The 15745-nt window shown below is 44.7% G+C and overlaps 1 protein-coding gene across 1 annotated transcript; it reads left to right on the top strand.

Annotated features, from left to right (window-relative positions):
* The first annotated feature begins 2 nt into the window (after positions 1-2).
* C4H3orf62 (chromosome 4 C3orf62 homolog) lies at positions 3-13849 on the top strand. Its single transcript, XM_054978139.1, has 5 exons — positions 3-522; positions 1494-1690; positions 10229-10619; positions 11663-11748; positions 13492-13849. Exons 2-5 carry the CDS (start codon positions 1681-1683, stop codon positions 13737-13739), a joined length of 735 nt encoding a protein of 244 aa, XP_054834114.1. The 5' UTR covers positions 3-522; positions 1494-1680; the 3' UTR covers positions 13740-13849.
* Positions 13850-15745: the final 1896 nt, after the last annotated feature.

The following is a 15745-nucleotide window of genomic DNA, read 5'->3' as shown; positions in this document are numbered from 1 at the left end:
TTTATTTTTCACAGAGGAGTCTGTGTTAAGATATTAAGGTAGGCTGTAATCTTTATGAAATCAAGAAAGCAAGGGTAATCCACCAAGTCCATAGTTTTAGAGACTGCCTCAGTGGCCCTGAGAAGCACTATGAAAACACTGAGAAAATAATAAGTGCTTTTGTTGTTACAGGTCTCTCAATGGCTGTCAGTAATCACCCATAGCATTCTTCTGGATTGCCTTTCCAAAATAGGATTGGAAGGAACTGTTTTGCAGTGCTGTTAGAAGAAGTTAAGAGAATTGCTGCTCCACCCCATGGCCTTTAGTTTGCAAGCTGCTGTGAGGTTTCATCTCCCATACTATTCAAAGTCTATGAAACTGCTGAGTGAGATTTGGAGTGCAGTTTTATCATCTCTCACCTTTCCATCAGGTGCAAATGAGGGTCCAGAGCTGGTACTTGTGGTCAATAATGGACTGGATGAGAGTGAATAAAGAAAATCTATACAGATAGAAATACACAGTGGGAATTTGTACAGTGTGAAGGTAGGTGTACAACCTGTTAGACAGGGTTGCTTTCCCTGAAAATTCAGGCTCACAACTTGAGGGTGGGGTGCATTTTGTCATCTAGTGGGCTTAGCCTGGTCTTCCCCTTAAATTGTTTGACCCTGTATTCCCTCTGAAATGCTACAATCAGCAGGACCCTGCTGAGAGGGAAAACGAGGGTATCATTTGCAGCAAAGGCACCATTAGGGGAGCTGCTGAGCTCAGTTGGCATGCCAGTACCATAGAATGAGGACCCTTCATATATGTGCATCCCAGGCCTTATAAGGCTTTAAAGGCAATGCCGACAACTTGAATTAAGCCCAGTCCTGCATTTCTAGACAATATAATTGCATCCGTAGTGGCATGATGTAAGCATACTGGCTGGATCCAGTCTTGTACAAGTGAAGCTTACAAGTTGCCTTCAAGAGCAGTCCCCCTATAGACTGTAAACAGTATTCTAGTTAGGGGATTATACATGCATGGATCAGTTTAACCAGGTCAGCTGACTTAAGAATGGCACATAGTTTACTAGTAAGATGAAAGAAGGCATTCTGGCAATTGCTCCAACCTGCTTCTCCATCAGGTGAGCTGGATCCAGGGACACCCCCAGACTTTTCATATGATTAGCTAAAGATAGTTGTCCCCTCCCTAATGTTGGTAAATCAGTCTCATCCAGAATATTGGTTTCACTGACTAGCAACACCACCATCTTGTCTGGATTCAATTTCAGCTTTTTTACCACCATTGATTTGATCTCAGTTTTCAGGCACAAGCCTATGACAACTGCTTCTAAGGGTTTAGTTAATGACATATATAGCTGAGTGCCAGTGATACTGAACTGTAAAGCTATGGATGATTTCATTCAGTGGTTTAATAAAGAACAGTAATAAAAGAACAGAATACTGTGGGCACCAAAGTCCCACACTGAAGACTTGACTGTACTGATTTTGGTCTTTTTTTTTTTTTGGCAGACGTCTCAATAATCCTCGTCGCCTTTTCAAAATGCATCAATATTTGATAGTCTACAGTACAAAATGCTGCTGATAGGTGTAAAAGAATTAACAAAGAGGCATTACCTGTACCTATTTGTAGTCGGAGATCATTCAGGAAAGCAATTCACACTCTTGATTCCAAAACCAGGCTTGAAGCCCAACTGAAATGTGCCAAGGTTAGATTAATCACTTAGGTGTCTCTGGAATGTAATTTGTAGCTTTTTAAACTTTATTTTGATTGGCCTTGACACTGATCTCATTTGCTATTTTATGTGAATTTAACTTTTTCTTGTTATCTCTCTTGACAATGTTAAGAAAAAAGGAGGATCTAAATTGCAGAAATAGAATCGGTACTGCCTGGGTCAGCAATATATATACAAATAGTTGTTTTAGTTCTTTAGGCTCCTTTTCAAAAAAACATATGGGTTTCGCCCCAACAGCACTGATCTAGACTGTTTCAGGAAATGAAAACCTGGAAAAAGCTAATGTTGAGGCTGAGTTGATTTCAAAGCTCTCTAATCTGACATTACTGAGCCCACAGTTCAGTCACTGGTAGATTCCATCTCTGGGAAGCAGAAATAGATCTATCATGTTTACTTGGAAATAAACTCCACTGATTTACTTCTTAGTATATTTGCCTGGACCTGCAGCATTTAAAAATGACATTCTTACCTACAGTTAATGTTAAGCAGAGGAATACTGTGCAGCTGTTAGAAATTGGCTTGGAGACTGAAAGTGCTAGGGAATAGTTTGGGTAAAGAGTTAAGAGTCAAGCTCCCCATCTGCCATTTATGACACAGGTCTATTTTACAGGATGGCTGTATTTCATTTCAAGTAAAAGTATAATGGCATCATAAAACCCAATCTCCTTAAAAAAGTGCATTTTTTGTGAGCTCGTTTCTGCAATATGGTGAGCCATTGTTTATATTGTTCAAACCCCACCCTTCTGTCACTCTAATATCTCATGAGGGCTTTAACTTGTCAGACCTCCTTTGCATTCTTTAAGATTACGACATTCCTTAATACTTTTAATTTAGAACTGGACAAGTAGGGGACCTACAAGGACTGGGGGAGGGAATCTGATTTTCCCTTCCGCTTATTCAATCTGTGTCTTTCTGAAAAACTCCATAGCCTCTCCCCTTTCCTGCTTTTTTCTCTCCTTCTCACCCACCAGACAACCTACCTTTTATTTGTCTCAGGTGGAGCCTGGAGTTCTCCCAGAACTACAACTGAGCTCCAGACTACACAGATCAGTCCCCCTGGAGAAAATGGTGGCTTCAGAGGGTGGACTCTGTGGAATCACATTCCTGCTGAATTCCCTCCTCTTCCCAAACTCCTTCCAGGCTCTCCCCCAAAATCTTCAGGAATTTCCCAACCTGGAGTTGGCAAACCCTACTGCCTCCTTGTGTTCACCTTCCCATCCTTCCCTATCACTGGCAGCCTGTACCTGGAAAAATTATGGTCAGTGTCACAGTCATTCTCTCCTCCCTTACATTTTTTCTCCTCTATTTTATCCTCACAACAATGCTGTGAGGTAGGTTAGGCTAAAAATGTGTAACTGACCCAGGGCCACTAGGTGAGCTTCCACAGCAGAGTAGGGTTTTAAACCTGGATCTATCAGATAGGGTTGCCAGGTCTCCCACCAGCAAACTCTAGTTCTTGCCACCACTCTGTCAGCTGTGTGACACCATCACTTCTGTGGCAAAACCAGAAGTGACATTGCACTGCTCTAGGAATCTTAGGAAACTCTGATTTTGCCATAGAGTTTTCAGAATTTCCTAGAGCAGCATGACATCATTTCCAGGTTTCCCCTTAAAATTGCATCAGGCCATTATGCCAATGGTGCCCCCCATGTCCCTCTCCACCCATCTCCTGCCAGGTGCTAGTCATCAGCTGACGATCTTACTCCCAGATCCTATCACTATATCACAATGGCTTTCAGGGTTGGTTGCCGTTAAACAGAATAAGCAGTCGGTCCTGAGTGAATCATAGAAGTCATATAGTAGCAAGTTGCCCAGTGACTGCTGCCAAACCTGGACTAGACATGGGCACGAACAGCATTACGAACGGAAAAAACCAACCAACAGGCCGCTCGGCTGCTCGCGAACAGGCCATTCGTGAGGCGCCATTCCAGCCGAACAGGTGGTCATCGCAAGCTTTATTTGTTGCACTCGGCCGCCATTCGGGAAGCTAGACACTCAGGCGCCTTCAATCAATTGCCTTGGCAATGGAGGGAGGGACTGCCTGAACTCTGTCTGCACTCCCTCTGTCGCCCCGGACACCCCAATCAAAGCCCAACTTAGCTTGATGGGCAGGTCTTCCTTGTAAGCGTGGAGCTGCAAAATCTGTTACAATCAGTAACGTGGGAGCAGACACTAGGGGGGAGGGAGGGGAGGTGTTCTGTGGTCATGGGAACTCCAATCTCATTCCTGCAAACCCTGTTAGGCAGTTCTGACTGCCAACCACAGACCTCCTGTGTTTCTCAATGAGACTTCTGCTTATAAAAGGGCACTGTGCTCCCAGTTCTGGCTTTCACTTTCAGCAAGCAGTGGAGTGGGACAGAGCTGTTGATAGCCTTTTGGGAGAGAGAGCGAGGGAGAGTGCATTGGAGCTGGGCTTTTTGGAGCTGTGTGTGTTGGGTGGGATAGGGAGCTATCCCCTCTGGTTCCAGGGCTGCTGCCAGGCCCTGGGGCCAAGCTCAGTGGGCACCTCGGCTGAGGGCTCACATTATTATTAGTGCCTGATCTTGTCAGGTATCTGGGAGTGCTGGGCTAGGGCTCTAGCCCCAGCCTCTGGTTCAAGGGCTGCTGTCAGGCTCTGGGGCCAAGCTCAGTGGGCACCTTGGCTGAGGGCTCACAATGTTCCCTTCTTTTCTGTCGTCCTTAATTCTAGTTTGGTGGCACAATGAGTCTTCATGCTGTGGTGGCCGCCACGGATGGTTGTGAAGTGAAGTGTAAAGGCATTCCTCCTGGTTTACTTGTGGAAAGCAGTACTGGGTGTGGCTCGGGGGCAGCAGAGAGTACTTCCGCTCCCACAGATTCACCTGTGGGGGCTGTGGAGGAAGCCAAAGAGGTCTTTCTGCTGGGGGGAGAGGATCTCTCTCAACATTTTGAGGAGAGGGTGGGTGACGGATCCCTGGAGGAATGGTTTGTGTTTTATGAAACATCCCTCCCATCCCCATCCCAAACTCTCGGTGGTGTCCCTGCCTGCACTCCACCCCTCACTCCAACATCCGTGGCCAGCTCCACAGTACAGCCTGTAACTGTTCATCGTCCTTCTCCTGGGACAGTTAGTGGTCCACGTTTCGACGCCTCCAAATGGAGGCACTTTCGGGCCCTTCCTAATGACCCCGGTGCGGTGCCTGTGATGTCCTGGTGCACAGGGGCAAAACCTGAAGCACCTGTCGTCGTCGGCCCTGAGTAGGCACCTGAAGACACACCACCAGAGCCTGTGGTCTCTGTCCTTGCCCAGTGAAACATCCATTGGGGGGAGAAAGTGGGCGACCAGCTCTTCTGAGCAGGGATCAGTGGGAGGGTCACCGGAATCCACCCCAAGCAAGAATCCTTGCCCTGAGAGTGACGCTGGTGGAAGCAGAGCACTCAGGCAGGCCGCACTCGCGGAGGTTGTCCCCTTGGGGTCTGGGACAGTGCCGCTTAGAAAGGCAAGGTTGAGGGCTCAGGAGGTGGACCTTCACGTCTTGGCAGAGAAGATCGCCCTACATGGCTTGCCCATATCCATCATGGAGGGCATGGGCTTCCGCAGGCTACTAAAGCATCTTGCCCCTTGGTTTCGTTCTCCATGCCATCACCACGCACCCTTGCCTGTCGAGTCCTGCGGGTATCTTGAATGAGGGCTGGTACATTTGGGTCAGGTTTAGCCAGGCCCACTCCCACTGCTAACAGGCTTCTGAGGCCTTACTATGCCTTCCTGGCACAGCCAGATCATCATGACACCTCCTTTCTGTGAAGGCAGGAAAGTAGGTGATGCTGGCAGCAGCCTCCTTTGGGCACTTGTGCAACAGCTCAGGAGCTGTTGCACATGTAGTTGAGCTGCATGGTGGCCCTATCCATTGCAAACGCTGTGCCCTCTGAGCAGGGGGGAATGGGTCCCTCGACTCCTGTCCTTTCTGCAAAGGCAGGAAGGTGGCCGATGTCAGCTGCTGCTGCTGCCCCGTTTCTCTCCCTCTCTGGAACCACTCTGACCCGTCCAAGCAACCTCTCCTGTCCCGTCCATCCCCTCCTTTCCGTGAAGGCAGGAAGGCGGTTGGTGTCTAGCAGTGCTGTCCAAACTGTTATGAGTAGTGCCCGTACTGCCTGCATAGGTGAGGTGTCTTGGAGCGGTGTGGAACTGCTCTGGCCCCCATCATTTCTCGGGGCTGCTGGTCCCTCTTTCTACCTCTCCCTCTGTGGAACCACTCCGACCCTTACAAACAACCTCTCCTGTCCTGCCCATATCCTTCTTTCTGCGAAGGCAGGATGGCGGGTCATGTCAGCTGCCGCTTCACGAGGGACTATCATGTTACTGCTCCCTCCTCGGTCATGAGGGACAGCTCAGCTGCAATTGCACAGCCGATTGTACCATATCGGGATACAGCACAGTTGCACAGCATGGTGGCTCCCCTGTCAACGGGACTGACTGGACCCCTTTGAGCCAGGTGGGAACATGTCCCGTGACTCCTGTCCTTTCCCTATTTCTTCTTCTCCCTCTCTGGGACCCCTCTGACCCCTCCCAACTACCTCTCGCTTGGGAGCTTTCCAGTTCCCGGTCCATACCTCTCCCTCCCAGGTACTGCCACGAGTCCCTTCCCAACCACTTACACTGCTCCATCCCCTCCTTTCTGTGACGGCAGGGAGGTGGTTGATGCCAGCAGCCACTGACAGATAGGGGTCTTCCAGGCCCTGTCACAGGATCTTCCAGGTATGGCTCGTTGCCGTGGCCAGAAGCCCTTGGGCTCCCTCTCCAACCCTGACCACTTCGTCTTCCCTCTTTCCTTCTCTCCCTCTCAGGTACTGCCACAACCCTTCCCCACCACGTGCACCACCCCATCCCCTCCTTTCTGTGATGGCAGGGAGGTGGTTGATGTCAGCAGCTGCTGATTTGGGGTCTTCCCGTCCCCCTCGCAGGATCTTCCAGGTACAGCTCATTGCTGCGGCCAGAACTCCTTGGTCTCCCTCTCCCTAACCACCTGGCAGCCGCAGTCATCAACCACCTTGCTGCGTAAGCGGAGACTTTGTCCACCTCTGACCTGGAGGCCAGGTGGGCGGGTACATGGGTGCCGCCAGCAAGCGGCCAGACCCCCCACCCCCGAGAGGGGAGCTGGCCCACCACTGCCTCCCCGAGCCTGCCAGGCCTGGCAGCCACAGTCATCATCCACCTTGCTGCATAAGCGGATAAACTGTCCACCTACTACCCAGAGGCCTGGCGGGCGGGTACATGGGGGTGCTGCCAGCAAGCAGCCAGACCCCCCACCCCCGAGAGGGGAGGCAGCCTGCCAGAGCCTCCCCAAGCCCATCAGGCCCAGCAGCCGCAGGCATCACTTATTTTGCTGCGTAAGCGGATAATCTGTCTGCCTCCAACCTGGAGGCCTGGCAGGCGGGCACATAGGGGGTGCCGCCGGCAAGCGGCCAGACCCTCCACCCCCAAAAGGGGAGGCAGCTTGCCAGGCCAGGCCCAGCAGCCACCGTCATCAACCACCTTGCTGCGTAAGTGGATAAGTGTCCGCCTCCGACCCTGAGGCCTGGCGGGAAAGCATATGGGGCGTGCTACCGGCGAGTGGCCAGACCTCACGCCCATGAGAGGGGAGGCGGCCCACCTTCAGGACCACCACACGGGGCCAAAGTGAACTGAGGAGGGTGGCTCCATTTGTGTTGAATGGGAGTTTCCTGGGTGTGTCAAATTTGGGAATGTATAACTCTGAGATCCATATTGCAATTTTGACCAAACTTGGGTGATGGCTGGAGAAGAGCCTGCTGCACATTCCCTGTGAATATGAGCTCTCTAAGTGCTAAGGGGGCCACTCTGGTGCTGACAAACACCGGACACTGAACACGTTCATTAACGGGATATGTTCAGTTCCGTTCGTCTGCTCGTGTTCATCGTTGGGAACGAACGACGAACAGCCTGTTCGGGTTTTTTTTCCCTGTTCGTGCCCATGTCTAACTTGGACCCATGAGTCTTTCCTCAAAGGCCAAAACAGCTTTGGAAATGGCTGCCAATACTGTTGCAGTTGCCAGACAACCCCCACAAAGGTCAGTGAAAAAGTGTTAATTTCTTAAAGCTACATACACTGCTTCTATTATTTTTGGTTTTTTAACCCTCCAATGTATTCCCCCCACCACCACAGATTTCTACAAAATCTTGGGCATTTTCAGGTTTACAGAAAGTTCTGTCTTGTCTGTCCATGGGTCCAGTCTCTGGCTTTCAGTATCCACAGATTTGGCCATGTTGATAATTAAGTTGATTTTTTTTTTTAGGTAAAGCACGTATTAAGTAACTTGGCCTTTTAGTTTTAGGGGAGAGAAGGGGAGTCACAGAACAGAAAGATAAAGTTTTTAAGTGGCTTGATTTTCTACACTGTGCATGTAATCATCACCCTACAACTCACAATCTCTTTTTAGCCTATGTATAATGCAACATGTCTACTTCTCTATTAATTCTGTAGCAAGAAAGCCCAGAAGAAGACCAACCAAGGCAGGTTAAATACTTTGGCCTTGTCTCAGAGAAGAAACGTGTCAGTATTCATCAGTGTACATTAGAATAAATTCCACTACAATCAATAGGGCATTTCTGTATAAACATGGCACAGATCAGTCAGTTTAAGTTTTTATATTAGATCTTCTCTCACATAATATATAGTTCTTCCCTTGTATCTTCTACAGAAGTTGGTCTTCCAAACAATTGTCTTCCTGTTTCCACATTAAAAAGGCAATGTTAGTATCTTAATCAAATATTGGAGGATTTCCCCCAATACACAATGGCTACGTTAGTTTACATTTTTCAGCCTCACATTCTTGCCTTTAACTGAAGTAGATTAATGACTTATTACAGTTAGGTTTCACTTTCTCCATATTTCAAAATGGAAAAAAGTAAATCTCTATTAGCCAAGTATGTGGATCCTAGTGGAAAGGCCAAAATGGATTCAACTATGGAGAAGGATAAAGGAATGTTTGAGTTAGGAGACAAAAGAGTAACTGTGTAATAAACACCAGGCACACCATTCCGGGTGGGATATGTTAAAGGTGACACAGTCATAGGTGGAAGAGGGATGATTAATAATGAGATTTTGTTCAAAGATCATTGAAGTGCATTTTGCATCATCCTTATTCTATTGGGGAAAACGCAGTGAGTATGCTCTTGGGAGGGAGCAGAGACAAAGGTTCCGTGACAGTTGAAACCCTCAACAGGGGAGGGGGGATGGGAACAAGCTATTGATTGGGAGTCTATAGATTCAGCTGATGATATTTTTACTAACCAAAAGTGTTTGAGCAATTGCTCTTTTATCCTACTCTTATCTTGCTGTTGGGACAACTCAATAAAAGGTGAACTATTCAAACTTAATTTGAGTTGAGTTAATTTGGCTGAAGGGTTTCATGTATCTTGCTTAGAAAGGGCACGTATTCAAAAGATCACTTAATGTGGATTAACATTTGACAACACCCCTGGTAATAGCCCGTCCAGGCTGGTTAGAGAACTAAACATGTAGATTTTTTATCCTCTAAAGTAAGATGAGAAGTTTTAATTTGCTTAGTAGTTGTAACTAGAGTGGCTAGTGGTTTCTTTAAAACAATTAATTGGAGCTCAAGAAAATAATCATAGCTGGTGTCGGTCACAGTGCTGGGCATCTTGCTAGGATAAGAGACCCCGTCCCCCCCAGGAATGATTGCCAATAATAAATCTGTCAATAAAAGTTTCAATTTGATGTTACTAAATAGTTTAGCTTTTTTTCCCCGCCCTTCCTTCAGGCAAAAGCTACCATATGTGGGGTTGTAACCATTTTATCTTCACAGGTATTATGAGTTAGGTTAGACTGATATAACTACCAAAGGTCACTCAGCAGTTTTCATGGCTGAATAGGGCTTTGAACCCATGCTTTTCTAGTCCAAGTCCAATGTCCCAACACCACACTAACGAGGGCTTTTCTGCTGTACTAAACTGCTGTGCATTTAAGACAGTCCTCTGGGCCACCTAAATTCAGCTGATGCTTCATTCACCAAGCATATGGAAAATCATTCTGTACTATGAGAAATATTCGAAGGATGGGTTCTACATATTTCTACTGCTTTTTAATGATACTATGTTTTTATTACCTAATGACAAATCTTAGGGTGGGGCGGCAGTTTTGGGAATCAGCTACTTCGTACATTTGCTGCAACTATGTATTTCTTAGCCCTGTTCAGTTGTTGCATTTTTGGTGTTCCTACCTTGAGATGTATGGTTGCCATTTTGCGTGAATAGGGCAGTGCCCATATTTTCACGCTTCAGTATGAGTGGAAGTGTAACTGCAACAAAATGGCTGTTTGACCATTTGTATCAAAGTTTAAAAATAAGCACACTGCCCTATTTACACAAAATGATAGTAGCACATATTGGGAAGATTAGAGGTAGAAGCTTCAACTCTGTCCTGGCACGTGAGGTAGAAGCTTCAAAAACATAATGATTGAAAAGGGCTCTTATGTAATCAAAATCCTAGATAATTAGGTGTTTCTCCTATTCAGGTGAGATGTCTGAAAAGTTAAGCAGATGCCGGAAGGAGCTAGCAGCAGCTATTGACAGAGCAATGGAAGATCTCTCAGTTCCTCTACATCACTCCCCAGATAGTACCACCAACCTGAACTTGGACTTGTTGACAGTGGAATCCTTAAAGCCGTCCAGTGCAGATCTAAATACTCAGAGGGGAGAGCCAACTCTGCCCATTGTGTGTTTCTCACAGCAACCTTTAACAGATTCTTCTGTTCCAGAAAAAGAGAATCCTCTCTTCAAGCCAAATCTCACTTCAGTGATTACAGCCTCCAACATTCCTTCTTCAAAACGGGAGCCATTGATAAGCAAGGAAAATACGTGTCTACATCCTCCAGTTTTCATGACCGAAAGGCAGATTTTCATTGGGTATGCTTTACCTGTCACAGGCATAACTTTATGTTGTCACGAACTTCTCTTCTGAAGGTAGTCCATCTAGCTTTTTGCTGATCCAAAGGACTAACTCAAGATATTTTGGTGCACGAAGTGAAAAATTGACCTGGTGTTCCCAAATATCAAAATATAATGAATTATGAGTACCCTTCAGAAGTGCCCCAAATATGCCACCTGAGATGGCTCCAGAATGTAGAGGAACCCCTGGCAGGCACAAAGCAAAAGGGGGTCCTAAACAACTGCTCAACTTTGCCCCACTCCACTTTGCCTTTGCTTGTAAATCTCTCTTGCTTGCCACTCTGCAGTTCCCATGTTCACAGCTGCTGTCTGGCTATTGCCTTTTCTGGCTTTGCTAAAATGGCCAGGTGAGTACTGGTAGTTGAGCAGGATCAGTACTCTATAGAAAGCTGTTAAACACAGGTGTAAGTATGGAATGTTTCCTTCAAAGCTCAAGTGGCAGTTGTGGCAGTTGAGACTGGTGCAGCCAAATAACTGGAACTTTTGCTGTTTTTCACAGTTAGGTCATGCTGTGATAGGATATGAACAATATGAGGCAGGAATTCAGGATAGCAAAGTCGTATATTATTTTGGGGGTGCCATTTGGATTTTCTGCATCAGGTACCCAGATATCTTGGACTTGTTCTCTTTATATGATATCATGCATTAGACCATGGATCTCCTCTATTTCACAGCCTTTCATACATAGACCATACAGCCTTTATGGCCTGGATATTATTTTGTCCTCACTAATCCCTGCTCAAAAACTGCAAAGTTTCCTCTGTAGCTGCTAACTGCTGTAGATTGCTTCCCACACTGCCAATTCTGTGGGTGCAAGGAGATGTCTTAATATAGTAATGGCCACACCAGTGCATAAATTCTAAAATGTTAATCAGAAAGTTGAGAACTCTACTTCTTGCTTTTTATTAAAATTGGAATATCCTTACCCTTACCCTTTTGCTGCTAATTAGGAGGGAAGTGGCAGTTTCAGTTACAAAGTATTCTTAATCTTTGTGTTTCAGAAAAATTGATGAAAGGTCAGCGAAGCCAGACCCAAGTGCCACTGATGTCCTTCAAGAGTGTCCTAAAGATCTTACAGATATGGGTGGTGTGTGATGTTTGCTCTGCTCTGGGAATGTGTCTGTGTTTCCAGTTTTTATTTGCGATGGGCAGTAGAGTGCAATACAAAGTAACTCTCTAGTCTATACTTTAAGAACATTAATAATAGACCACTATTAAAAGACAATGGAAATAATATATGTGACATTACATTCTTGTTGTCCATTTGTTTAATGAAATATGTATAGATTGTCCAATCTCACTATTTTATATAGATTTGGACTAATAGCTGACAGCACAGAGGCATGTACTGTGGCAAATAATTTTGACAGGAGGTGATAGAAAGGCAAAAAAAGGGCTAATAATTCACCTCTTTTAGAGAGAGGTTTTAAACTTGAAATTAGTTTCATGTTCTAGACTCCAGTGACTAAAGTAGCATCCATTATTCTTCAGTTTCATTATGCTGTTGTTAGCTCTCAATAAAGCTGAAGACATTTGTGTGGTGTGACATGGCTCAATGGTAGAACACCTGCTTTGTGTGCAAATTGGTTCAATCTCCAACTAAAAGATTAGGCACTAGTGATGTGAAAGATCTTTACCTGAGACTCTGAATAGCTGCTGCTAATCAGTAGACAATGCTGACCTTGGCCAAATCCACACGCACTCACCATCCGCTTATCTTGCGCAGTCATGGCAGTTGGGTTCATTCTGCTACCATGCTGTGCATCGTCACATTCACCCTCCCAGTGCATCTTCGTGGCGCAATCAGTTCTCCACACGCCACTGAGTAAAACGTTATAGTGGGCGGTTCCCCCCTCCATCGTCAGCGTTGACGGTGCACATCACTTCCCTTTTTTTAAAAAAAAAAAAGTTAATTTTGCGCTATACCGATATTCCAACTTTTAAGAAATGGCAAGGTCCCCTCCCCCTCAACTTTGATTGGCCCATTTTTTGCTCGTCACAGACCACTTTCTAACAATTGGCTTGTTGTTATGGCGGGCAAATTTGAAAATAATTTGTCACATTAAAACATTCTCCGGAAACCCTGTTGCTCACAAAGTAGGTTTTCCGGTATACCGACCTTTCTTTATTTTGCAAATGCGCAATGAAAGCCCTTTTTTTTAAAAAAAAGGGGGGCCGGGCAAAAACAGATTTCCGCCATTATCACGTGGTACGGAAAGGAGGCGCAATTGTGGCGCGGTGATGGCGGGGAACACGTGGAATGGGAAAGCGTGTGAGTATCTGCTTGAACAGCGCCGCAGTTGCGAAAAGGCGCGGAAACAAAAAGGAAGTGGGGATTCGGCCCTTGATAGAGCAAAGGAATGACTTATCTTGGGATAAAAAAAATAATCCCCATTGATATTTGATAAGGGTCTGAATCCAGATTAAACCGGCAAGTTTCTCTGATTCCCCTTCCTTCTGCAGACTCCCCTATTATCCAATAATAGCATTTAATGGAGATCAGCAGGCAATATTTGAAGGGAGAAGCAGGAAAGTTTGCTGTGTCATTAGAAGATTTACTCTGCATCCTATGCAAAGTATTAGCTATTAGAACTGATATGCAAGTTGTGGATTCTCCATTTACACAGTTGGAAAAGATCCAGTACTTGAACACACTTGTTAGTCAAATGAAACTTAGTAGGCTGGTTATATTAGAAACTGAAACTAATGTTGAATTTTCTATTCTGTATTCACGCTGAAAATTACTCTTTGGATCTATCAGCTGTTCAATCAATCTGTATAAATATGTTGAAGAACTGATATTTATTGTATTTTTATATTTTCACTGAAGGAAATACAGCTGTTAGCCCAGCAGAAAAGGTGCCAAGGAAGGTAGACTTTGATGAACTGCAGCAGATCAGCAAGCTCTCAAGAGAACTGTTGCCTCCAGATGAGGCTTCAGCCTTTGGAGTAGAAATAAGGAGCAGTTTCAGAGGAGTCCCAGAGAACAGCCCAGAGGATGAAGAGATCATTGAAACACTGCTGGATATGGAAGAAGATTACAGACTGAACAGCTCCACCCTGCACCAGCTGCCTTAAGTAAGCTGATGCAAGGTGTGAACTATTTGAAGATTTGATAATAAACAGCGCTTCTGAACCATGGAAACTTTGACAAACAACTCTGTTTGGGGCAAGATGTACCATTAAAATAAATGATTAAAACTTTTGTGTGAAATCATGCATTTTCCCCATAAGCCACCAGTGAATTTTCTGTCAAGGCAACCATTAGAAAAAATGAATTGTATCAGTCAGATGTTGTCCCTTGGTTGAGTTTCATGATATAACTTGTCTAATAAGGAATGTGACATGGAGTATGATATTAAGCATTATGAATTCTTACAATGCTATAGTTAGCTATCTCATCAGGGTAGGAAAATAACCTTGGAGCCAAAGAACAATGACAAAGGTCCATTGTAGACCTGATGGTTCCCACTGCACCACTTGTGCTCCTCAAAAAAACACTCCTAAGGGTCTGAGGTCCCTTGTGAACAGTGGGTAATCACCTCCTCTCTTTTGTGTGAATACAAGTGCTCTTCCACTCATAAGAGGTGGAGTTTGGGTTCAATCCATAACAAAGCAAGAATTACTGGTTTTAGTAAGATATGTGGGACTGATCATAGACTCATAGAGTTGGAAGGGGCCATACAGACCATCTAGTCCAACCCCCTCAGGTATATCCTGTAACCAGACTGATTTTAGTAAGATGTGGGACAGATCAGAAGTATCCCGGAACCAAAGTTCCAGGTTCCAGTTCCAACAGAATCCATAAGATGACCTGTAGATATTATGCTTAAAGGCAGCTGTGTAGGGAAGACAGATTTGCCCAAGGCTTTACCATGGTAAATTCACTCAAAGAAAAGAAATATGATGCTGAGTTAGTGGGAAAGCAGTTATACAAATCTGCCATTGGTGTTAAATGTCTCATTACTAAAGCATATGTTATAAATTGAATTAGGAATGGGTGAGATTTGAAAATACTACGTTTTTTTTAAATTAGAAATTGTTGGTGTTGCTGCTTCACATTATTTTATGTTTAAAAACATGATGGTGCCTCTTTGAGTGAAATCTGTTGTTGTAAAGTTCTTTAAGAATTTGGTCCAGTGTGTTTGTCCCCCCCCCCCAAAAGAAAGTGGCCCCTAGTCAGGAAGAAGAATAAAGTTCTTTGTAAGTGCTCAGTGTTTTCAGAGATGCAGAAAACTCTTCGGTAGCTTTTCAAAGAAATAGGATATGTTACAAAAAGGCTGGTATGTGTTTGCTACTAGTGTTAATCACTGTGCCAAATGAAAGGACACATCTTCAAGTTGGCATCACAAACAGCATGTTCAAAGATTATAATTAAGATAGTAGTGATTAAAGATAGTACAGGTACTACTAGCTACATTAAAATTAAACTTGTTCAAATGCAAAATAAATTCAAGTTTTTAAACATGGTGTGGAATGAACTATAAACCTCACTTAGAAATGAGAGGCTTCTCAAAGATGGCAAAAGATCCTCTGAAAAATAACACACTTAAGTTCAGGTTTGAATAGAAGATAAATAACTAATTACCGGGTCTAGTACTACTTTCTTCTCAGCAGTAACAGAGCACAAGCTTTCGGTCCTGAAAGACTAAGAAAGGTACATCATACCTTATAGCAAGACTTCTGAAGACTAGTCCAATGGCTTATTTTGCTAGGAACAGAAAATCTTAAAGACAAAAAGATTCCCAGGAAGAGATCAAACAGAAACATGCACTGTGAATAACTATCTATACAAACACTTCCTAACCTGTACTATACAATAAATAATGATGAATGACGATATATCAAAATAGATTTTTTAGTATTTTCCAGTGCAAAATAAGGAATTCATAAAGTGTAATAGTGTCCAAAAATGCAAAAAACATTTCTGGCTCAGTTACAGAGGCTCCCAATCTCATAACAAGTTGTTACATATACAGCTCCTTTAAACGCACCCTGCATTCCAGCTACAGCTTTTCTTCAGAGCTACATTTGTCTCCCATTCTTAATTTTTGTGGACTTGAATTTTGGTGGACTTTATATTC

This window comes from Eublepharis macularius, chromosome 4, assembly GCF_028583425.1.
Source record: "Eublepharis macularius isolate TG4126 chromosome 4, MPM_Emac_v1.0, whole genome shotgun sequence".
NCBI classification, from domain to species: Eukaryota; Metazoa; Chordata; class Lepidosauria; order Squamata; family Eublepharidae; genus Eublepharis; species Eublepharis macularius.
This window is presented reverse-complemented; position numbering and strand designations above follow the sequence as displayed.